At 35.9% G+C, this 26,362-nt stretch overlaps 2 protein-coding genes across 2 annotated transcripts in view; both read right to left on the reverse strand.

Annotated features, from left to right (window-relative positions):
• LOC308704148 (NLR family CARD domain-containing protein 3-like) overlaps nucleotides 1-26,362 on the reverse strand; it is a 1,230,758-nt gene that overhangs the window by 432,403 nt on the left and 771,993 nt on the right. The gene's annotated exons all lie outside the window — the stretch shown is intronic.
• Nucleotides 1-26,362, reverse strand: part of grik3 (glutamate ionotropic receptor kainate type subunit 3) — a 183,570-nt gene that overhangs the window by 118,147 nt on the left and 39,061 nt on the right. The window contains exon 2 of the mRNA XM_081389070.1: nucleotides 1-174. Within this exon, the coding sequence (XP_081245196.1) occupies nucleotides 1-174 (174 nt within the window). The remainder of the gene's footprint in view (nucleotides 175-26,362) is intronic.

Here is a 26,362-nt window from a genome sequence, read left to right on the forward strand (position 1 = left end):
CTTTTCTGGAGGCCTCAAAGCTATCATAGATATTAATCCTCTGAATGTCGTACGTTAACGTTGTGTTGGGCAATAACGTCCTGTTTCTGTTGATATTATTAACAGCGAATTTAAAGGCCAGTTCCTCTGAGCTGACGAGTGCCACAGGTCCATCCATCTGCTCAAAAATCCCCCCTAAAACACACAAAAAACAAGAGAAATCACTAGATGAACCAAAGCTGAACCCAGAGAAGAAGCTTGCATCGCATCCAAACCTCTGGAGGTGTTTTGCATTTAGAGCTGTCGGCGAGCTCGGTTGTGTACTTAAGGATCCTCTATTCGATCTGCTCAGCAGAAAGAAAGAGTCTCTGACAGGCTTTTAAAGTTCAAGGCCATAATGGAGATGAGGAGAGTGAAAGAGAGAAAGAGAAGAGTAAATGGCCTCATCAAAGCTACCTTGCCTCCTTAAGGCCTGCAGGTCACCTTTCATTCCCTGATAAAATAAAAAGTAGATTCACACACAGGCCTATAGCTTGTGGATAGGATTTTTGCACAGAAGTTTGGAAGTTTAAAGCCGTTTTTGGAAAAGTCATTTCATAACAGTCTGCTGAGATTTTCAGAAATGCATTTTATGGCCAAGAAATTCCACCAATAGAAGAGCCGGAGAAGTAAATTCTGTGTTTATTGACTTTAGTGTGTAATAGAAGCCTATAAAAACAATAAAATGATAACATCTGGAGCACGCTGAGCAATCTTCAGCCCTTGAGGATTAATACTGTTAGACCTGCTTCACCTTCCCACAGCATATCAGCGATATGACGGTCTGGAAGACTTATGAGCTCAGAGAAATATTGGTAGACCAAAGTTTGTTCAGTTGTACACAATTCAATTTCACATATTATCACTTCATGCTATTTGGGATTTAAAAGATTTTTAGCACTTTCCACAAATACGGTGCATAATAGCATCTGAAACTCAAACTGGAAACTGTATTATTTTTTACTTTTTCAGTAAATAGCCAGGGAAAGGCAGTGCATTGCAGTGCATAATCGGACAAATATATATATACATACGAATTTAAAGGCCAGTTCCTCTGAGCTGACCTCTGAGCATTAATTCGCATGGGGTTTATAAATGGTTTAACTGGACTGCTCAGACAATGGATTTGTTAAAGTGCCCCTACACTCTCAGAAAAAAAGGTACGAAAGCTGTCACTGAGGCTGTACCTTTTTAAAAGGAACATTTTTGTACCTAAAGGGTGCATATTGGTACCTTAATGGTACATATTAGTACCTAAAAGGGACAAAAGTGTACCTTTTGAAAAGGTACAGCCCCAGTGACAGCTTTCGTACCTTTTTTTCTGAGAGTGTATTAAGCAATGTTAAAGGCTCCTTATAAGGTTTTCATGCATCCAAAGTAAAAAAAAAACATATATATATATATATTTTCTCATAATATCCATGGCAGCATCAGCTCTTTTAATCAAGGATTCAGTCTCTCTAAACCCCGCCTCTCCGTGAGCTGCTCTGCCCTGATTGGTTAGATGGCTCAGTATGTTGTGATTGGTCAAACAGTGTGTGCCGCTCATTAGCATATCTGTATCTCAGCTTTTCCTCAGCACTTGACACACAGTGGTACGAACAGTAACGATGGCATCGGTTTTACCATATCACGAGTCTCATCCTTTGGAAGTACATCGAAGTGTGTTTGCTTTCTCAGCTCGGAAAACTCTTCCAGTCTCATCTACATCTACATCTACATCTACATCATCTACACAACTACAGTGCTTGAGGGCGGAGCAAAGAGACGCTGTTCAGCCAATCAAGATCACAGACTGACATTATGCAAATTAGTCACAAACCTACGTGGGTTCAGCAGTGAGACTGGACTTACTGACGACTCGTTTCAGGGAGTTAAGAATCACTTATTTTATTTTAGGAGACAACAACTCTTTAAAACTTTCCAGACCTTTTACATTCACAAACAGGAGTGTGTTTCCCAAAAGCAGCATAGTTCAACAAGTCTGTGTTTCCCGAAACTATATTTCCAACGAACATTTGCAAACTGAATCGCAAAGTTGTGTGTTTGGAACGACAGATCTCGACCTGTGGTTAGAAGCAGAGTTTCTAGTTTGCATGACATGTGGACTCAATAAATCCTTATCTTGAGCAACAGAAGCAAGCTGACATTCAGTACAATCAGTGTCTTTTATTTAGAATACATTCAAATGTCATTTACATCCTTTAGTTTGTCAAGAGATTTAAAGGGGTGTTATAATGCCCTTTTCAGAAGATGTAAAATGTGTCTTTGATGTCCCGAAAGTGTGTATGTGAAGTTTTAGCTCAAAATACCCCACAGATATTTTTATATACCATGTTAGTTGTCACTTTTTGAGGGTGAGCAAAAACACACTGTTGTGTGTCTGTTCCTTTAAATGCAAATGAGGGGGCGGAGCTACAACAGCTTGTGTCATTTTACCTCACACAGACATGCACTGAAAATTTCAAAAACGTTTAGCCTTTTATGTTCAAACCGGAATCAGATGATGTCAACAGAGTCAAAGATGGAGAGACTAAAAGAAGTGACAACATGTAGAAGCAACAGGACATTTCTGAATGGTTAGTTGATGAATTTATGTTGCTGATGTGGAGTTATCTTCTAGTCATTGATTAGCATATTCTGTCTTGATAATCTATAAATCGATAATCTCGATTTATTTAAGATAATGCTCAAACAGCAACATTACACACTAACTAAAGTTAGAAAAGTGAAATCATAATCAACCACCCCTTTAAAGCGGCGTTTTAGAAGAGTGCGCATGTGCGAACGTGCTCTAGTACGTAAGAACGAGCCTACGATTGAATCTGGAAATAAAGCAAAATAACTGAGAAAAATGAGAAATAGTCCTCAGATGCCATGTCTGTAATTTATAGCAAAACATCTAGCGTTAATTCCATCTCAAACAGATTCATTTAAAGAAGTTATAACTCATCATTAACCAACGTGGTTCAACGACCAATTTGCGACAATATGGTTTGGAGAAGTGACTAGCTAGTTGATTTCTTCAACGATACATCGTACTGCGGTAGTTTGAGCAGCGAGTTACGTCGTTGTACTTTACACTTTAAAATCTCCCGAATTTTCATGCTATGTTAATCTTATCTAACACGTCAAACAGTTTTCCCTACAAAAATAGTAATGGCACACCAACCCTTCTGAATTGGAGACAAGACGAACGCTGTGCCAAACACAGAATAACCCTTGGGCTTTTTTTAACATTCCTTTTTAACATTTCCAATCCTGCCTTTCGAGTCCGTAGCATGTAGATCCATAAACACATGAATATTTAAGAGTTCTTGAGTCAGACCTCAGCACAGGTCAAGAGCAACCCTGAACATGGAGACAAGTTTAAGAGCGAGATCAGCATCCATCGAGACACACACACACACACGCACACACACACTATTTATGACTCTGCCGCTGCTTGACTTCTGAAGGGACATGATGCATAAACTCCCTGGAAAGAGCCCGACGCATTAAAATAAATGAATCCTGCCGGTTTGTGGGGAAATCTCATTAGAGTACATTAAGTAATTGCTGGAGTATATACTAATTTGACTATTAAGAGGATAAAATGTGCATTGCTCGGAAGCACTAAAATAGATTTAATAAAAAGGGGAGATCAGCTGCTGCGAGGAGAAAAACGCCCCGCGTGTAGCTTCGCAATAAATGCCTTTATTTCCAGATATACAAGCCATAAAGCAAAACGCTTGCGACTTCTCCGTCAAACGCTGTTTCCGATCAGGAGAACGTCTACGGATAAAGAGATAGGACACATTAATGGTGCAGGATATTTACGGCTCTGTGCTCTAAAGGGCCCAATGCAAATTGAGCTGTAACTTTTGATCTGAGATTGCTTGCATATCTTTCTCTGACATCAGTCAGTTTAAGTTGCGATTAACTTGTTTCCAGTTTTGAAACAGCTTTACAAAGACGGTCTAATTACTCTCTAGAGTTTTATCCTGATAGAGAAACATGTGCTCATTACAGCTGTTATCTTTACTAATACTGATGCCAGAACACCGCTTTACAATACACTGCTTCTTAAAGTAACAACACAATTATTGAAATAATGAAGATAGTCCAATGATTCGAGTCACTGGGATCAAATCTCCAGCACTTTTGTTCATCTTTGAAACACAAATTAGGATATTTGTAATATTTCTGTCCATCCATTGAAAGCTCATTCCACCTAAACTTTGACGCTTCAAGACACTGTAAAAGTAATCCATGTGATTTGAGCGGTGTACCCAATTTAATCCATTTAATAGTAAAGGGAAGCTAAAGTGTGCTTGCTTGTGGTTTGATATGTGAATGAAAGCCTAAATTAAATCTATTTCTCACATAAAGCGATCATGTCTTTTCAGAAGACTTGGATTAAACTGCTTGAATGATATGGATTATTGGGTAACACTTTACTTAAATCCTCTATGTATAATGCATTATAAAGGTGTATGTCTTCTTGATAGGTGAGTAACATTGTTTAGATTTGTTCTAATATATGCTGACCATTGCTTGAATATGCTTGTGTGTCATCTTTGCTTGTTTTTTTTTCATTTGCGATATTATTTTTGTTCAATTCAGCGGTGAAAGAGACACATGTAAGCCTGGCGCATTTAAAGCTCCTCCACTGTCTGTTTCAAGTGTGTCTGAAAGGTAAGATAATATACTCCTAATGTTTGTTTCCTTTGGTTCCTCATTTAGTGATCGATATCTTGTTATAGTTGTAATATATTCGTTAATATGACTGTCGTGCTCGTGCCATAGAGTTGATCATGATAACTGTGAGGGTGTTGAGTGTCGTCTTCCGCGTGAAACGGAGCTGAACCATTGACGCGTTAAAACGCACATTACTACTGAAACACATTCGACATGGATTACCATAGTAACACATTGCTTTCACTTATTGATGACATCATACCCCCGGCCGGCAGGTACAGCAGAGGACGTGTTTGATTTGGTGATTTCAAATATCAACATTGGCCAAAAACTACCGATCCCACCTTTAAGTGGCCTTATATTTCATTAATATTATCTGCAATTCGTTTTTTAAAATTAATTTAGATTTAAAAAAAATATAGAATTATACATATATTACCATTGTGTAATAATCTGAGAAAATCTAGACAGAAGGAAAGACACAAAGTGTATTTTCTCCTTGCGAACTATATGGTGTTTCATAATACTAAGACTCCAGCCTATGTCTGCAAAACAACAACAACAACAACAATAACAACAAAAACCCATTAACACACAAGGCAACTTTACAGCGGCGGGTCAGCTGACGGGTCAACCGGTGCCTTGTACCCGGATATACTGTCCCAGTCTCAAGGCTTGCCATGCACAGCCCACACAGCCAAGCAGAGCTCAGCCAAAAGCCCAACAATGAGACAATATCATTATGTTGTGGATGAATGTCTGAGCTGTTCTAGAGGGAGCTCTTTTGTAGCCCGGCTCTCCTGGTCTGTTTCCCAGCATGCCTGTGAGTAACTGAACCACTCGCGCTGACACACAATGCAGGAGACAATGGTCCACAATAAACAATTACGGCAAGCAACCAGCATTGTGCACAACACTGACCAATTAAGGGACGCTGTATTGCCCTGTTATCCCATTCCATCTGTCTATTCCCCACGGAAAACAAGAGGAGGACTCGCTGTCTGTCTCCTGTGAGCGAGTGGAGAAGTCTGGAGAAACAGACATGATCTACAGTGGTCCTGAAACTCCATCTGACGTGCATAATGACTTTCAGTATGAAGATTATACCAAAGAACTGACTAATGCATTTCTGCACTATATTTACTTACAAATACAATAAAAAGCTCTGGAAGAAAAGAATGAGAGAAGGACTGTTTATTAGCGTTGATAGACTCTCATTTTATCAATGGCTTTTCTCTTCTGGACCTCGGTTGGGATATTACTGAGTATTTTATAGTGGCAAACTGACAATTATCTTTTGTCCATTGTTTTTCATTTTTAATCTTTTTTAAGCTTTCTTTCTATGTTGTTTACCCATTTTCCTTTCATATCATTTCACACCTTCATCCTCGCCAAACATTTGAAATGAAACGTTCTTTATGAGTTTCTGACTTGATTTATTAATGACTTTTTGTATGACTTCCACACAAATTTGTTCCGCTTGTGTTTGAATAAAGCCAAAAGAAATTATTTGCATCTTGCTTGTGTGTTTTTGGAGAACATACGATAAAAAATAAATAAATAATAAAAAAAAAATATTAAATGGCAAAAGACTGAAATTATCATCTTAACAAAAATAAATAGCAAACATACATGCATGAGAAGAAATGGACTGTGAGTTCCTTTATACCGTATTCCATGAGAATGAATGTACAGCTGTCCATCGATTACGCTAAATTAATTAAATCAAATAGATTACCTGATATGCTTATTAAATAATCCTAATTAATTGCATATATAAATATGTGAGCAAAGCCCCAAATGAAGATTATTTAAGATGTAATTGCATGTAGACCTTGCAACAACAACAAAAAACATACCATGTGAAATAATATTGTGCTATCTGCTATTTTTGGTAATATTTTTTAATTGTATTTTTATAATTCTTGGTCTATTTCGATACTATGCGCGCCTTGTTTTCAAGATAGTGTGAAAACTGGTTTAAATTAATAAAACAAAGAGTTTTTTTTTTTTTTTTTGCCTTTATGGCAGCTGAGGCTTAATTAATGATTAAATAAATATAAAAAGTCACACTATTAATGATCGAATTAATATACATTACATAACCAACAATAATGAAGCCAATTTTTTACAGCATTTCAAAGCTTCATCTATCGGTTATCTGAAGAACATTTAGTTTTTCTTCAGTTACAGAGCATTTCAAATTAGCATATAAATGCCAGCAGCCAATCAAGCTTCAGTGTAAGTCTTCAGTGATAAAGAGGATGAATTAAGATTTGTTCCCTCGTTCACCATCAAAACCCCCAACCTCTCATTTACTCTGTATGATTAGCAATATTCATATACGTTTCCAATGTCGCCATATCTTCTCTGTCAAATAACTGTCAGGTAACAACACATTTGTAAAATCTAATTTTATGCTCAAGTGACTCGTTTTCCCGCCTCTGCAATTTATCACAGCGTTCGCTCTGTTCCTCTCTCTCGCTCACTGCTTTTGTGTTTCACTTCCAGCCTTTCATATCTCTAGCATTGCTGGGGTTTTTCTGAAACATTGCTCTATAACATTATACATTTTGACAGGACGACAAACACAAGGACATCAAAAAAAGACATATAATGTTCACCTCCCTAACATTGGCTGTGCATGTTTGTTTGAAACCTGTCATATATATTAAGGTCATTTTGATGAATTTTAAAATGTTTGATGTTAAAAAAAAAAAACAAAAACACAGCCACACACATTAAGACAAGTGTCAACAAAGTGTCCATTATATTATGAAGATTTTAGCCAAAAGGTTAAACTGTGTTTTTATGTGCTAGGGTCAAGTTATTATATTTAAATAAAGTGAAAGTATGGTTTATCTTATATTTAGAAGCATTGTTTCTTGTTCAAATGACATACAGTATAAGAAAGATAACATGCAGCACATTCTTTCCTTCATTGTATCTGCTTCATTCCATACTGTACATATACTCCCTTTCAAAAGCTTGGGGTTGTTAAGAATTATTATTATTCTTTATTTTTTTTTAAAGAAATTGATACTTGTATTCAGCAGGGATCAATTAAATTGATCAAACATGACAGCAAAGACTTTAAAATAAATGCATTTTTAAAGCTTTGTATTCATAAAAAATCGTATGACGGTTTCCATAAAAATCTGAAGTAGTACAACTGTTTCTAATATTGATAATATTCATTAATGTTTCGTGAGCATCCAATCATCATATTAGAATGATTTCTGAAGGATCATGTGACTCTGAAGACTGGAGTAATGATGCTGAAAATCAGCTTTGATCACAGGAATAAATTACACTTTACTGTAAATTCACATAGAAAACAGCTGTTTTACATAATATTTCACAATTTTACTACATTTTTGATCTGATAAATGCAGCCTCGGTGAGCAGAAGAGAAAATATTTGAACATTGTAGCATTTTTGCTTAAATATGCATGAAAAATCAAATAATTAATTTTGTTGGGATTAATTACTTTTTTACTTCAAAGACTTTTTCTTTTCTTTTTTTTTATCATTAAGTGTTATTCCTAAATCATTGTAATAAACTGCAGATTTTTTTGTGATTCTTTACCAAGTTCAGTGTAAAAAAGTCACACTGGGGCAGATTGTCACAAAAGGTCACTGCATGTCACTGAAAAGGATCTCTTTTTTCATAGACAATACCAGTGGAAATGTTCAACTGTTTTTCAAAACGACTCTAAAGGTGTCATGAACTGAGAACTCAAATTTTCCTTGAGCGTTTGACACATAAGAGGTCATCATACTATAAGAACTGAAAACTTAGTTTTTTAGTCCAAAAACAACTTTTATTGTAACCAAGCGAATGTGCCTATAGATATGTGAAAGACGGCCTCTACAGAAGAAGATCTACACCTACTTCATCATCACAACTTTGGCCCCGCCCACTGGTGTGTTAGTGAGATGAGGAGAAGAGAAGATCCATACAGGATCACTGTAATCAAATAAATAACATTACCTTCCAAAGGATCCTAATGCTAGGAATGTGGTAATTTATTTTCAACAATGTGTCTAAGCTGAGCATTTTGTATTTGTATGAGGTACATTTCACTGTAGATTCTTTGGTAAATCAGTCGCAATTTTGGCGCAGGATTTGCAAACAGACTTTTATGATATAGACTCGACAGTAATGCCACAACATGCAAGTAACTTAATTCTAATGCCTGATCTGTGAACAGTGATTTCTGATATAATGATTCATGTACAGTCAGATGTTCTTTGTCTATGTGTCAGTAAATCAAACCAGTGACTAAAGAGTCAACTTCACATTGTTTCTCTTAGTAGGATGAAAATAATCTGTTATTTAAACTGTGATTAAATTATATAGAGAAAGCGATCAAAGAACGCTCCCTTTACGATCGCTGGAGCTGTCAATCAAACAGCGCGTGTTTATCAGTGACTAAGTTCGCCAAAACTCCTGTTATAATCAACAAATCTCTTATTTACATTGTGTTTGCCTTGTTATGATGCAAGCATTCATTAGTGTGCAGAAATCGAGATGCAAAGACGAGATCACTGCATTCATGCGCTCAACATGTCGGTGATCGGCTACAATGCTCATAACTGCAACCTTTCATGCCGCAATCTAAATATAATGCTATAGATCTAAATAAAATACTAAAATCAACACTTAAAATTAGTTTAACAATTAGTTAACCTTGAGAGCTGTAATCGTAAAAATGTGCTTAAAGTTTTCGAGGGAGTTCCACATGTAATACTAGCTATTTCATATGCAAAGATGTCAGCTAATCAAAGCAGTGGACATTTACACTGAAGTCTCACAGCAGCCAATCATAGCAGCCAATCAAGTCGCAATTATTAGTATTTATTTATTATTCAGTGGCGGAAACAAGCTTCCATAAGTTCTTGACCCCCTTAAGGTGTGTGCCTATACAAAAATCACCTTTCAAATAGTATTTGTTAACGAAATCTATGATGAAAAAAGTTCGTAGACTAGCTTTTTTTTTCATGACGAGACGACAATAGGGTCATTAAACCCTAACTGTGACTATATATAATATATATATCTCGACTATATTGTTTGTGTTTGCTGAATAAATGCACTTACATGCATTTATTCAGCAATAAATGCATGTAAGCAATTAGATCAGATGTGCAATTAGATGTAAGCACACATTTAGCAACCTCTGTGTGACAAAACAAAGTATTTTTTGCTGTTGTTTTAATAGAAATGCATTCATATAATTTGTATATTAATATAACCTTAATATAATACAATTTCACTGTTTTAATTTTTGAGAGAAGTTTCTTGTTTTACCAGTGTTCATAATGTAGACAGAGATTAATTTATTTGATAAATAGCCTGTAATAAATCAGTACACTACATGAGGTCAAATAAACCATGTGTATGAACAATTCTGATAATAATTCTGATGAAATGTAAAAATACATTTCTCAAATGACAACAATCGCAATCATTATCACTATCATCAGTTTAAACATTATGCAGCATGTGACTAAGTTTGCATTGACTAAAACGCCAGATTTAGTTGACTAAATAAGACTAAGGACTAAGACTATATTAAAGAAAAGCCCCAAAAATGAACACTACTTTCAAAAATGAAAGAGTAAATTTGAGTCTGCACAGATATGGGTCGGTTCACCTCTGATATTATACAGCACCTTCAGTATCAGGAGAATAACACTATTGTTGAATGCAGGTGGTTCGCTCCGGTGCCAGACGCCCTGGTCACATAGTGCCATCTAACCTCTGCCAAACTCTGCAGAACAATGGAGGGCGCAGGCCAAAAAAATAATGGACCCAAAACACACACACAGAGGGAGAGAGAGAAAGAACCGCGAGCACAATCGGGACATTGGCATCCATATGCATCAGGTGACAAAGGGAAGGTAGAGCCCAGCAGGACGAAAGCCAGACTTTTTCATTAGCACACACTTTAAGTACATCACCATGTTCCTGAGCCCAACACTCTCATCACGTAACCGGGAATACATCTCCCATCATAAATTCACACTGATTGGTCATGCTAAAATATACAATATAGTAACAATGAATGCTTGTTCATCTAGTATACTGTGTGTGCAACAGAAGCCAATATTAACCTGAGTTTAAGTGACAGGGACTGTATCTTCCAGAGCAAGGACATTTGCTTATTATAATAACATTTTGGTGTCACTTTGCAACACTTTTTAACACTTTTCATTAGTTAATGTATTAACTAACATCACTAAAAATGAGCAATACATGTGTTACTATATTAGTTCATCTTTGTTCATGTTAGTTAATAAAAATACAGCGGTTCATTCAGAGCCTGCCCGAGGCATAAGCGAACTAAGCGGCTGCTTAGGGCCCCGTGGCCACCAGGGGGCCCCCAATCGACAATTTTTTATTTTTTTTATTTTTTTTTTACATATTAATTAACTTAAACAAGTGACATAAATGAATGAATTAATGACTAATTCAAGACAAGAAAATTCTGATTTCATGATCAATATACCTGCCTACAACAACTGTGTCTGCCAGTGTTTGAGTCATGCGCATAACCTCGCGTGCATAGGCTACTAACAATTCGTGCGCAGTCAGGTATGTTAAGCCATGTCACAAAAATTTGATTTGATCAATGGTTGATGATTTACATTTGAATCAATGATTTATCCTTTAAATTTAATAATATTCTGAACAGAACAAGAGTAAAAAAATAACTATAATCAAGCCAAAACGAAATAATTTAAAGCGAAAGTGAAAGTAAGCGGCGTTGGGCTCACGTATCTCTCTCAAACGAATCAAAATGTTTCAACATTCGCGATGTATTTGGATGGTAAACTATTCTTTATTATAGGCTTTGTACTTTACTCACGTTCCAATATTGACGGGGAAAAAATCTTCCTCTTCACTTGCGCTAAAATGTGCTTGGAAACATCACATCACGAATTGTACGTACAACTGACTATTTAAACAGAGCAGTGTAATTTTTATATGTTAGGTTGACTATTTTATTATTATATTCTATTACGGCTATAAAGAACAGGCGTGTGTGTGTGTGTGTGTGTGTGTGTGTGTGTGTGTGTGTGTGTGTGTGTGTGTGTGTGTGTTTGTGTGTGTGTGTGTGTGTTTGTGTGTGTGAGGCGTGTGCGCGATCAAACAGTGGAAATATAAAAACATAATCCGTCATGTTCATACAAGACATCATTCAAACTGCAAAGTGTTGCAAAACGTTGGAGGATATTTTGCAAATAATTTATTTAATATGTTTTGTGACAGTTTGTTTTCAGAAGTTTCAAACAGTTAGTAAAAGAGTAAAGAAAAGTTAAAACTTTTTATTTAAGTATCTATTTTTTATTAAGTATTTATTTTGTATTAATACATAACCTCATTGTATTAACTTATAATTTAACATTATAGCGTGACATTTGTGTCAATAATCGTCAAGCACAGGTGACTCCGCGTGGTGGGAGGGGGCCCCCAAATCAAATTCTGCTTAGGGCCCCCAAAAGGCTCGGGCCGGCACTGGGTTCATTGTTTGTTCATGTTAGTTCACAGTGAATTAACTAATGTTAAAAAATACAACCTTTGATTTGAATAATGTATTAGTAAATGTTGAAATTATGATATAAGATTAATAAAGGCTGTAGAAGTATTGTTCATTCTTAGTAAATGTTAACTAAGGCAGTTATCTGATGTTAACTAATGAACCTAAAGTGTTACCAACATTTGAATAAAAATGTTTGTGCCTAAAATGTTTATTATGATGTAACCATGTTATAAAGCGTCTGAAGTTGTGATCTGCTATGCATGTGCTGTTACTATACTCACAATAAAGCAGAAACACTTCATTGCATCACACCGTGCCATTAGGGAAGGAAAGTCCAGATTCATGTCTATGAAAGCTGAAAAAGTTTATTCATGTGCAACAAGAAGGTCTATAATCCCGGAGGAGAGATCTCCATTAGCATTCATCTCAATGTCAGATCCTCGGTCATTATCCATACCTGCGTATTACATGGCTGCTTACCACATAAATAAACGCATGTACATATCATCCGCTTGTTTGTAGAAACCGCAGAGACAGCAGATCTATATGGGAAACATAGACTTCCCAGATCAATTCATCAAAATCCAGATGGGCAATGGTGATAATCAATGTAGATATACTTCCACACTATATAGTAGGCGAAAAACAGTATTTGACAAAAGTATGTCCGAATTCACAGTAGTCATTAAAGAGTAGACAAAAAGTACCCAGATTACCTAAGTGTGCAAACGATGGACACTTTCCTATCCCATGAGGCCACGGGAGAGGATTTGTGAATGACAGTGAAGAGACACAACTGAGGCTGGTAGATCACATGACAATGACAACATGGTGAATGTAGTATATCCAGATTACATTCATACTACACACACTCATACTATATAAAACATACTTTTTTTAGTGACCATGAATGAAATGTTTATTCAAAATAAGTACCTACTCAAGAGAATATGCGATTTCGGACGCAGCCCTAGTCTTCTTTGTGCCCTAGTCAGTTCTCTTAGTTACTGATTGTGTTCACCTGTTTCTCGTTTAGTTTCCTCGTTGACTCGTGTGTGTGTGTGTGTGTGTGTGTGCGTGCGTGTGTGTGTGTGTGTGTGTGTGTGTGTGTGTGTGTGTGTGTGTGTGTGTGTGTGTGTGTGTGTGTGTGTGTGTGTATAAACTCCCTATCTGTTCAGTCCTTTGTCAGTTCTCACTGTTTGTAAATGTGGTTAGTGTATTTATCATCCTTTTTTTTTCCTGATTCCAATCAAATATCATTTTAAAATTTGGCTCATCAAGTTTCTGCCACGGAATAATAAAAATTGTAAAAAAGTAATTGCGACTTTTTATTTCACAATTCTGACTTTTTTCCTCACTATTCCAAGTTTATAACTCGTAATTCTGACTTGGGAGATACAAACTTGCAATTGTGATAAAAAATTCATAATTGTGAGATATAAACCTTTTTTGGTTACACGTTATTTTAAGGTGTCTGTGTTACAGTGTAATTATGCATTTAAATACTGTGTAATAATAATTAACTACATATACTTACTATAGGGTTAGGGTTTGGTTTGGGGTAAGTTGCATGTAATCATGCATAAGTTACAGTTATTAGTACAGTAACTACTTGTAACATGTGTATTACCCCTTTTTTTATTCCGTGGTGGAAACAATCTCATGAGACATCATGCATCAAGCTTCAATCACACCAAACAACAATAGTTATTATCTCTGGGCATCAGCAACAATAATTGATGGTCCAGTGCAAGACTTTAGTGAATAACAACCTCAAGTTTACATTATAGAGCTTAAAGGCAAGTGCTCACTGTTTATAATTGTGTTGTGTGTCAAAGAACGGCATGAATAATCTCCTTTTGAATTCCATGGAAGAAAGAAAGTCTTGGATTGACATGACGGTGAGTAAACGATGAGAGAATATTCAGTATATTGTATCTGCTAATTAACTCATTTGCTAATTTAACTGTTAATTAACCGTAAAATAAGGACGGAGACGTAATTCAAAGGTGTAAAGTGAGAGGACGCGGTGTTCTGCATCTCTGCTGATCATTTTTACAAGTCGTTTTAAGTGTCTCACAGTTTGTCATTCTATTCAGTCGAGTATTGACAAAACCACTCAAGACATGAGCCACTGTTATAACTAATGATTGTTGCGACGGTAGTGCATCAATCTAAACTAACTTTATCTGGACAATAACTTTATTCTAGAGCTGCTGTAAAGCCAAAACAATCCCTGTTACTGTAATTTCCTATTATCACTGTAAAGCTGCTTTGAAACAATCTACGATGTTAAAAGCGCTGTATAAATGAAGGTGACTTGTTTAGCTTCACAGGATAGAAAAGGCTTAAAGGTTTAAAACTGAAAACAGCGTGTGTGTGTGTGTGTGGGGGGGGGGGGGCATCTGTGTGTTTGTGTGTGAGAAAGACAGCAGCAAGGGGAAAGACAAAGAGAGAGAAGGAGAAACTAAACATTGTGTGTGTGTGTGTGTGTGTGTGTGTGTGTGTGTGTGTGTGTGTGTGTGTGTGTGTGTGTGTGTGTGTGTGTGTGTGTGTGTGTGTGCGCGTGTGTGTGTGTGTGTGTGTGTGTGCGTGCGTGCGTGTGTGTCTGTGTGTGTGTGCAGGGATTTATTGTCACAGACCCATCCATCGCTTCGGGGCATCATTTTCATTACGGCGACATGAGGAGGTCTTTTAATTCCCAAGTCCCGCACCAGCAGAAGGCCTAGACATTACCTGAGGGTCAAACACTCCTGCGATGAAAATGGATCTCCAAATCAGAGATCACAAGGTTAGATAAGCACTAAGCACTACCAATACTCCAGCTAGTGTAATTGCCATTGATTTTACACTTAGGGAAGCAATTAATATTTAGACAGAGTTTGGCCAGTGAATAACAATTCCTATTTTACAAGCACGCAAAAGGTGACATTGTTTACCTATTCCACTTGATTAGCGAGTCATGCGCTTGCGTTTATTGTGTAAGACGTGACTCCCATAACCACCATAACCATTGCTCTTCATAAATGTTAATGAAACCGTAAGGGTCTTAATGACAAATCCTTTTTACTTTAACTGTTGTGTGAAATGTGAAGGTGAAAATGTCTATAAATCTTTGCCCACCGCCACAAAAGTCCACATGTTCACAGTGATAAATTAAATGTTAAATGCACAGTGTGTTACTGCAGAAAGCGTGCCATCATCACTGAGTTTAAAGAATAGATTCAGTATTGAAAATCAATGAACAGTCAGCACAGATATGTGAAAGAAGCATTGCGGTGGCACAAAGGACTTTATTATTGAACTAACACAAATGGCCTGTCAGACGCAGAAACTGTGGCTTGTATCTTTGGAGAAGACGACGTGTGTGCCGTCACACAGCAGCTGATGGATGGCTAGTGGATAAAGCAAGGCTATTTACTAGTGTGCCGCTGATGCACAATACCGCACCATATACTGTCTGCTAACAGTGAAACAGTGTGCAGCAAAAAAGCATGAATGTTTCAAACTGAAGTGATATGACCCCTCGAGGATGCGTTTTAGTTAAGTGATTAATTATCATCCAGTTATCATCGCAGAAACATATCTGGTTATTCGAGGCAATCACATGACATTTGTGGATCAATTAATTTACTTCATAATTTAATTCATACATACAGTGACATCTAATCCACCTTTTCTGTGAATATTTTTGGTAACGGTTTAGTTTAGGGTTCAATTCACACTATGAACTAGTTGTTTATTATCATGCATATTACTAGTATAGTGGCTGTTTATTAGTACTTATAAAGCACATATTAATGCCTTATTCTGCATGATCATAATAATGTTAATCCTACAATACCTAAACTTAACAACTACCTATTAATAAGCCATAATTAGGAGTTTATTGAGGCTAAAGTCACATTTAATTAGTTAGTTAATAGTGAGAATTGGACCCAAACATTAATTAAAATTGATGTTGATATTTTTCAAGGAAATAAAGATTAAAAAAATAAATAAATAGGGTGTCCTGGTATTATTATTATTTTGTATTATTCATTTAGTCATTACATTTTCTTGCTAATGGTAACATTGATTCTGGAGACGTTGTAAACGATAGTTTTGAGAATATGTTTGAGATAGTGAATATAAGCCAAATGTTGGATGTATTGGGGGAATGAGCTCTGATGATAACAGTGATGATGGTAAAAAGCATCTGATCAAATGTAACCCTTCCAAGTTCCAAAAGTTAACGAAATATGCTTTATTTTATTCTTTTGTAATTGTTATTAAAATATCAGGAGAGTTTTATACTATTGCAGCAGTGAGAGATCAATCGGTGTGAGATCTAGATCCGGGTCGCTGAAGACCTGAATATGTAATAATGATTGGCAGAACATTCATGCATTTAAGAGTTAAATTGTTTAATTATGTAAGTGTATTGTTTCTTTGTTTATACCATGGTGAATATTTATAAATGCATGGTACTTTTTTTTTTTTGACATTGCACTATGATGTTAAACACAATAATAAAATTGTGGTTGATATTACTTCTGGTTCATTTGTAACACTAGAAACAGAAGGTCAGATTGAATACATTGCATTAAGTGATGCATTAATCCACACAGTGTACTTCATACATTCCATGCATAAATAAAATGTCCATACTATTTTCTTTCAAAACAGCAGGTAATTTGGCATGTCAAGCATACTCCAACTACCAAAGCGAAGCGAATCCTCCTGAACACAGCACAGGGACTGAGCCGACATTAACACAGGTGAGAGAACAGGTTACTCCGCTTTCAAGGTGCAAGAGGACGGGACTAAATATAAAAACTGGCCTACTTATTACTAAAGAGCTCATTCCCATGCAAACTTAATGCAGACAAATGGACAGTGGTTCCAGTGCATGTCATCTGGGACACCCCTGGCTAATTTCTAGGACAGGAGCTACTGAAATGTAAATCGAGCATGCCTTACTTTGATGGCTCGCCGGCCCTGGAACAAACGCAGTAATGAGTCGATGACTTTGGGTCCACCTTCCGGCCCACTCACTCGATACTCACAAATAGCACAACCACTAACATTTGAACAGAGTCCTCACGTTAAAATGACTCTGAATCTGGGTGAACTGGATGTTTGTAGCATGTTATTGCAGATTGAAACAGGTCAACTCCACATATGACACTTTTAAAACTCGACCATATGTAATCAATAGAGCTACAGTGCAGTGAAGCACATGGGGTTTAAGAGCACAGTCATCATTTAGATATATACTTTGGATATATACTTTTTATTAGTTTTCTCAAATTTTACTTATTGTACTTATCGTTACTTATTACTTATTATTACTTATTATTATAACCTAATATTTATCAAAAATATATTTTTTTTCCAAAGACATAAACATTCATACAGAATAAATAGATTACATAATAAACACATCAATTATAAGATACTAGCAGTGTTATTTGAGGTTTAATTTTATTTAAATTGTATTAATATTTTCAATTAGCTTTTATTTTCATATTTTTAGGTTTCTTTTAATTGTTGGTCTTTTTTGTCAATTTTGTCATTGCTTTTGTCATTTTAGCATTTTGTCATTATTAATTTTAAATATTGCTGTTTAGGTTTAATTTATTGTTATTTCAGTTTTAGTTTTGGTTTTATTTTATTTTATTTCAAGGCAACCTTTCTAAGTTTTGTTTAGTTTAAGCTTTTTCAACTATAATATTTATATTTTATTTTATTCCAGATTTATTTCAATTAACAGATTTTTTTTATTAGTTTTAGCAAATGATGATAACCTTGTGTCTAACAAACTGGTGAGCAATAGAATTGTAGTATTATAGTCTATATCATATTATAGATTATAGTCTGCTCCTTAAATAAAGCAGCAAAATCATTTCCTTCATGTATCGTCCTCAGTCTAAGCAAAAGTTCGATCTTCACCATTGGCAAACCAGTGTAACTGAAAAGGAATTGAAATCATAATTGAACATTGAACACTATAAAGTCTCCACCTTTTCTCATCTTGCCTAAAACAGAAAAGATCATTTCTTAAAATGTTCCTCTCCACATTATGTCCCATGCAACATGCTTGGAACTACATTTCCAGTAACATCAACATCTTTGAGTACTTGATTGGTTCACAATCACCCTACATAATTTAATCTAGTAGATTTAGAGAATCACATTAAATGAAAGCAAATAATCAAAATTTAGAAGAGAGACACAATTTTGTTGAGAAGAATACTAGTGATACGACAGAGTAAATCTGTTTTCCTAATTTTTCAGTCTAAATCATACTTGATATAATTTTCTGTTGACATACTGTGTTTGGATGTGACAGAACAGTAACGCGTGTAGAGGGGTCAATGTCTTGAATAAGTGCTTTGTTAACCCGATGTCACAACAAGCTAACTTGTTTGCCCATGCTAAATTTATTTCATGTTATTCCAGACCAATCTATAGACTGTTGTCATATGTTGAAGTACCGTCTCAAACGCTAATATGCTTTCACGTTTTTCTCAAGCATCTTTACTGCAAATTTGACAAAGTCTTTTTAAAGCGGATCAACTTAGGCATGCACAATGAATTTTAATATAACTTGACATTATTTAATATTAACTTTCACTGGGATTCACACGAGTAATTGAGGCGAGTCATCAGAGACATGTTTCATTACCTGTTCAGGTCAATTTAAACAAGTGTATTACTGATCTGAGCTCAACACTCTTCTGCTGCACAGGACAGGGAAATGAAGGAAACACTATTGAGATAACACAGAGACGTCTGTACCTCCACCCTCACCTGCATTATACCACAGTAATAATAATACACCCTCACCTGCATTATACCACAGTAATACTAATACACCCTCACCTGCATTATACCACAGTAATACTAATATACCCTCACCTGCATTATACCACAGCAATACTAATACACACTCACCTGAGAGCATTATACCACAGTAATACTAATACACCCTCGCCAGAGAGCATTATACCACAGTAATACTAATACACCCTCACCTGCATTATACTACAGTAATACTAATATACCCTCACCTGCATTATACCGCAGCAATACTAATACACACTCACCTGAGAGCATTATACCACAGTAATAATAATACACCCTCGCCAGAGAGCATTATACCACAGTAATACTAATACACCCTCACCTGAGAGCATTATACCACAGTAATAATAATACACCCTCGCCAGAGAGCATTATACCACAGTAATACTAATACACCCTCGCCAGAGAGCATTATACCACAGTAATACTAATACACCCTCACCTGCATTATACTACAGTAATACTAATATACCCTCACCTGCATTATACCACAGGAATACTAATATACCCTCACCTGCATTATACCACAGCAATACTAATGCACACTCACCTGAGAGCATTATACCACAGTAATAATAATACACCCTCACCTGAGAGCATTATACCACAGTAATACTAATACACCCTCACCTGCATTATACTACAGTAATACTAAAATACCCTCACCTGCATTATACCACAGCAATACTAATACACACTCACCTGAGAACATTATACCACAGTAATACTAATACACCCTCGCCAGAGAGCATTATACCACAGTAATACTAATACACCCTCACCTGCATTATACCACAGTAATACTAATACACCCTCACCAGAGAGCATTATACCACAGTAATACTAATACACCCTCACCTGCATTATACCACAGGAATACTAATATACCCTCACCTGCATTATACCACAGCAATACTAATGCACACTCACCTGAGAGCATTATACCACAGTAATAATAATACACCCTCACATGAAAGCATTATACCACAGTAATACTAATACACCCTCACCTTCATTATACCACAGCAATACTAATACACACTCACCTGAGAGCATTATACCACAGTAATACTAATACACCCTCACCTGCATTATACCACAGCAATAGTAATACACCCTCACCTGAGAGCATTATACCACAGTAATACTAATACACCCTCACCTTCATTATACCACAGCAATACTAATACACTCTAACCTGAGAACATTATACCACAGTAAAACTAATACACCCTCACCTGAGAACATTATACCACAGTGATACTAATACACCCTCACCTGAGAACATTATACCACAGTAATACTAATACACACTCACCTGAGAACATTATACCACAGTAATAATAATACACCCTCACTTGAGAGCATTATACCACAGTAATACTAATACACACTCACCTGAGAACATTATACCACACTAATACTAATACACCCTCACCTGAGAGCCATATACCACAGTTATACTAATACACCCTCACCTGAGATCATTATACCACAGTAATACTAATACACCCTCACCTGAGAGCATTATACCACAGTAATACTAATACACACTCACCTGAGAGCATTATACCACACTAATACTAATACACCCTCACCTGAGAACATTATACAACAGTAATACACCCTCACCTTCATTATACCACAGTAATACTAATACATCCTCACCTGAGAGCATTATACCACAGTAATACTAATACATCCTCACCTGAGAGCATTATACCACAGTAATACTAATACACCCTCACCTGAGAGCATTATACCACAGTTATACTAATACACCCTCACCTGAGAACATTATACCACAGTAATACTAATACATCCTCACCTGAGAGCATTATACCACAGTAATACTAATACACCCTCACCTAAGAACATTATACCACACTAATACTAATACACCCTCACCTGAGAGCCATATATCACAGTAATACACCCTCACCTTCATTATACCACAGTAATACTAATACACCCTCACCTGAGAGCATTATACTACAGTAATAGACCCTCACCTTCATTATACCACAGTAATACTAGTACACCCTCACCCGAGAGCATTATACGACAGTAATACTAATACACCCTCACCTGAGAGCATTATACCACAGTAATACTAATACACCCTCACCTTCATTATACCACAGTAATACTAATACACACTCACCTGAGAGCATTATACCACAGTAATACTAATACACCCTCACCTGAGAGCATTATACCACAGTAATACTAATACACCCTCACCTGAGAGCATTATACCACAGTAATACTAATACACCCTCACCTTCATTATACCACAGTAATACTAATACACACTCACCTGAGAGCATTATACCACAGTAATACAAATACACCCTCACCTGAGAGCATTATACCACAGTAATACTAATACACCCTCACCTGAGAGCATTATACCACAGTAATACTAATACACCCTCACCTTCATTATACCACAGTAATACTAATACACACTCACCTGAGAGCATTATACCACAGTAATACTAATACACCCTCACCTTCATTATACCACAGTAATACTAATACACACTCACCTGAGAACATTATACCACAGTAATACTAATACCCACCCTCACCTGAGAGCATTATACCACAGTAATACTAATACTGTACACACTCACCTGAGAACATTATACAACAGTAATACTAATACACCCTCACCTGAGAGCATTATACCACAGTAATACTAATACACACTCACCTGAGAGCATTATACCACAGTAATACTAATACCCACCCTCACCTGAGAGCATTATACCACAGTAATACTAATACACCCTCACCTTCATTATACCACAGTAATACTAATACACACTCACCTGAGAGCATTATACCACAGTAATACTAATTCCCACCCTCACCTGAGAGCATTATACAACAGTAATACTAATTCCCACCCTCACCTGAGAGCATTATACCACAGTAATACTAATACACACTCACCTGAGAGCATTATACAACAGTAATACTAATTCCCACCCTCACCTGAGAGCATTATACCACAGTAATACTAATGCTCCCTCACCTTCATTATACCACACTCAGTAATACTAATACTCCCTCAACCTCAGTGTAATATATAGTCCAACATTAATGTAGAAATTATTTTGTATGCCTCAGTGAACATATTTTGGAAGACAACCAGAAACACCATTAGACCACTTAGAGGAGAAAAATCCATTAACTTGGAATTTTATTTCAAACCTGCCCATAAAATCCCCCATTTTTACACTTGGATTAAAGAAATATATGCGACAAAAATATTAGACGTTATAATCGTTATCACAAATATTACAAAACAATCAGTGACATAAAATAAATGATGAAATGGATGGATCTAGTTCTGACTTCTGATTGGTCTATCTATCTATCTATCTATCTATCTATCTATCTATCTATCTATCTATCTATCTATCTATCTATCTATCTATCTATCTATCTATCTATCTATCTATCTATCTATCTATCTATCTATCTATCTATCTATCTATCTATATGTCTGTCTATCTATATGTCTGTCTATCTATATGTCTGTCTGTCTATCTTTAATTATCTTTTCAAAACTGTCATTCAAATTTTATTTTGACAATTGTTCAAATAGTTAAACATTACAGCTATATGAATTAATTTGAATTTTAAATCAGTTTAATTCTACTTCTTTACACCTGTGACTATAAATTAGTTGAATTCAAATTTAATGTTTTAATGTTGCTTGGCAACCTGCCATTGCATGGTATAATCCTTATTATCAAGTAATCAAATAAAAGTTCCACCCGCTAAACATCAGAACCGAATTAGAGTCTGATCTGATCTATAGGGAATGTGTCAATTTCATAATCTACGAACTATATCAGCAGATCCTTTGCCATACAGTCCAGTTTTCTCATTGCAGAGCACAAACTGTTGATCAAAGTCAAAGAATCTCTGCTCAGCCCACATGCAACATTTTATCGCATGAAACAAAACAAAACACATCTGTTCAGTAGTTCTTCTGCATATTTTAGTTAGTTCCTTATAGGCTATATGGGGTAATAATGAAGTTAATCGCTACTGTAACCGTGGTGAATTTAATGAAAGAAGCCGTTTGAAAAACTGAAAACATCTGCGCCTGAAACCATCACAGCCTGAGATCTTCACACAGCAGAGATGAACTCTGGAAGAAGGGATGAAGATTATCACAAATAACTTTTTTTTTTAATTATTATTGAATTGTTTCAGACTGGTTAAACACTTTACAAAGCATCTGCTCATATGTAGCCATGCTTGTTTTGAATGAATACAATGTCGCTGCAAAATATCAGGACCAACTCAAAGATAAACAACACAAAAAACAATATTGTAAATCATTTTCAAGAGCAACCCTGCAACAATAATGTTCCCTGTAACATTTATCTGGAGCTTTAACATTTGAGGTAATTCACAGCGGTGCTGCAAACAGCAAACATTATTTGTTTTAAACAAGGGCCAATAAAATACCTGGGGTCTAGTGGGAGTAAGCAGAAAACAGGAATTGCTGGAAAACAAGAGGCCTGGTGTGGCATTTGAGAAATCGGCTGAGGGAATGGATGGCGAACACAACGCTGAATTGAATAATAACAACCACATCAGGCTCAGAAGTCTACAGGCACAAGCTGACAAGTTCATTACCACTGGAAGTCGCCGGGCTGCAGGATTTTTGATGGAACGCTATTGCTGCGTTTTTATCCTCTGAAATTGCTCTGTGTGTAACCACACAAACACACACACACACACACACAGGCCACCGACACCGTGGAGACATGCAGAAATATATATTTAAAAAAAAAAATTTGATCTCAAGTTTTGCCAAGCCAGGCAAGACTTTTTGTTTTTCAGTTAACCCTTTAACTGTCACCCCCCCTTTTGAGAATGGACATTAAAATGCACTATTCAAGCTTAAATGGTTGTAATTCAAGAATGCTTTGGAGTATACACCTAAGTTTGGTCTTGTTTTCCAGGGAAAAAACTAGCAGATTATTGCTGAAGTGAAAGCACTTCAAATTAAAGTATGAAAAAGTTATGGAAGTTTAAGTTTACATTAAATCAAATATAATGGATTTAATATTTTTATTTTATATAAAATATATATTTTACAAAATATTTTTTACTATAAAATTACTATAAAATCAAAGCCATATATCTAACCAAGTTGTGTTCCAAATTTGAAGTTGATATCACAAAAATTGAAGTTCCCATGATATTTTGTTTAGGCGTATTACTAAAAATAGCCACCGGGTGTCATTGAATTCCATCGAATTTAACTGTATGCATTCTACCATAACAAATTAATACATTTCTGTCCAAATATCACTTCTGTCACAAAATATGGAACCCTGAGACTCAGACCTTTCTGACAATATGTGTTTTGTCAAGATTAGAAAATATTTTGATCATAAATTATGAAACATAATGATGCCCAAAAGGGGAGGAGCCTGATAAAATAATTTAGAGTACCGTTTCTATGGTAACACAATGTCCAATTTCAAAACAGAGATCGTAAGCTTTCAAATGATACCTAATTTATGATAACTATTAAAATATGTAATGTAATAAAAAAAGCGATAAAAAATATATATATTTTAGAGGATATATATATATATATATATATATATCGCTTTTTTCTCATAGACAGTAAAAGAAATGGACACAGCGACCCCATAGACTTCAACAGAGACAAGTTAAGTCAATTAAAAGCTCTCACTTCCTGATGGCTGAGATACTGCGCAGACTCAAACTGAGCTTGAAGACGAAGATGTGACGTGAGCAACCCGTCTGTCTTCTAGTAGCTGTGCCGAGAGAAATCTGAATCATTCCCTTCCGAAACTCACAGAGACGGAGAGTGTGAGTAGGAGCTGTCCATGAGGAGCAGGAGCAACTTTTGCTAGGTATTCTGATGAATTATTTTGTCATTTTGCCTCCACGTCCTCCCGATTGCCCGCGAGCTTCTCCTCCTGTCCATACGGTAATTTCTCTACTGTGCGACAGAGAGTCGCGTGGTTATGACGCAATCGTTAGCCTATTTTTACAAAAACTGCATCTACGGGGCCATAACGTAAGATACAAGGTAATGGGGCCTTTTATATATTGTCGTGTTTCTTTAGAAATAAACATTGGACAAATGGAGTCTTTAAACATCTCAGATGTAAAGTCATGCACTGGCAAAGTGACGCAAAAATGAATGGGAGTCAATGGATTGCTAACAGCAGGTGATGGTCTGCTGATCAATGGCGGCCCCAAGGGCAGGTACACTTCCGGGTGCTGGATTACCCCCTTGGTTTTCTGAGCCCCAAAAAATGACAATTTAAACATGCTGTAAAAAAATATCTGGGGTATTTTGAGCTAAAACTTCACATACATACTCTGGGGACACCAGAGACTTATTTTACATCTTGTGAAAAGGGTCATAATAGGTGCCTTTTAAAACTCACATGTCTCGTAATCTTCAATCAGAAATGACATAATAATATTGTAATTTGTAGTGTAAAATAAAATCATTATTATAATTATTATTTTTTTATTTTAAAGTATAATTTTATAATTACAATAGTAATTTATTTCTGACATCATTACATCAACACAATAGTATTATTATTATTATAATTATTATATAAATAAAATTGACTTGGTTCCTATGTCTATGTCACAATGAGTTATGAGGTAAATCCAACACATATCTTTTGTCCTTCTGAGATATTATTTTTATATTATTTGGCTTACATTTGTATATGCCAGATGAATGTCAGACCAGAATATTATTATGCACTGTAATTTTCATAAATTAAATAAACTTTTATAATACTCATAGTTCTTTTCATATGGTGCATGAGCTTTGCCTCACATGTCCAGCCTGTTCTCATCCCATTCCTCGTCTTTGTCCCCAAATTATTTCCTTTCGTTAATCACTAAAAGCCAATTTAGATACTTAAAAAAAAAAAAAAAACTGTTTCTAAAGCTTCTCATCAGTGGTTAATAGCTCTACATTCATTTTCAATTCAGTTTCCTTTTAAGAGCACTGAGCCTCAGCTCTGACATTATGTTGAGCACAATGGAATGAGAAGCTGTGGTATATTGTAAATATAGTCACTGTTTGTTGTTAGGCACAACATGCAGCAGACTGACTATATTAGAAATATAGCATAGCTTTGTACATCTCAATGCTTATTTTGTATGAACTATTGCAGTGTTTATTATAAATGATTTATTGGTGCACATCATTATTGTGTTAAATT

The sequence above is a fragment of the Scardinius erythrophthalmus genome (genome assembly GCF_964197995.2).
Source record: "Scardinius erythrophthalmus genome assembly, chromosome: 16".
NCBI lineage: Eukaryota > Metazoa > Chordata > Actinopteri > Cypriniformes > Leuciscidae > Scardinius > Scardinius erythrophthalmus.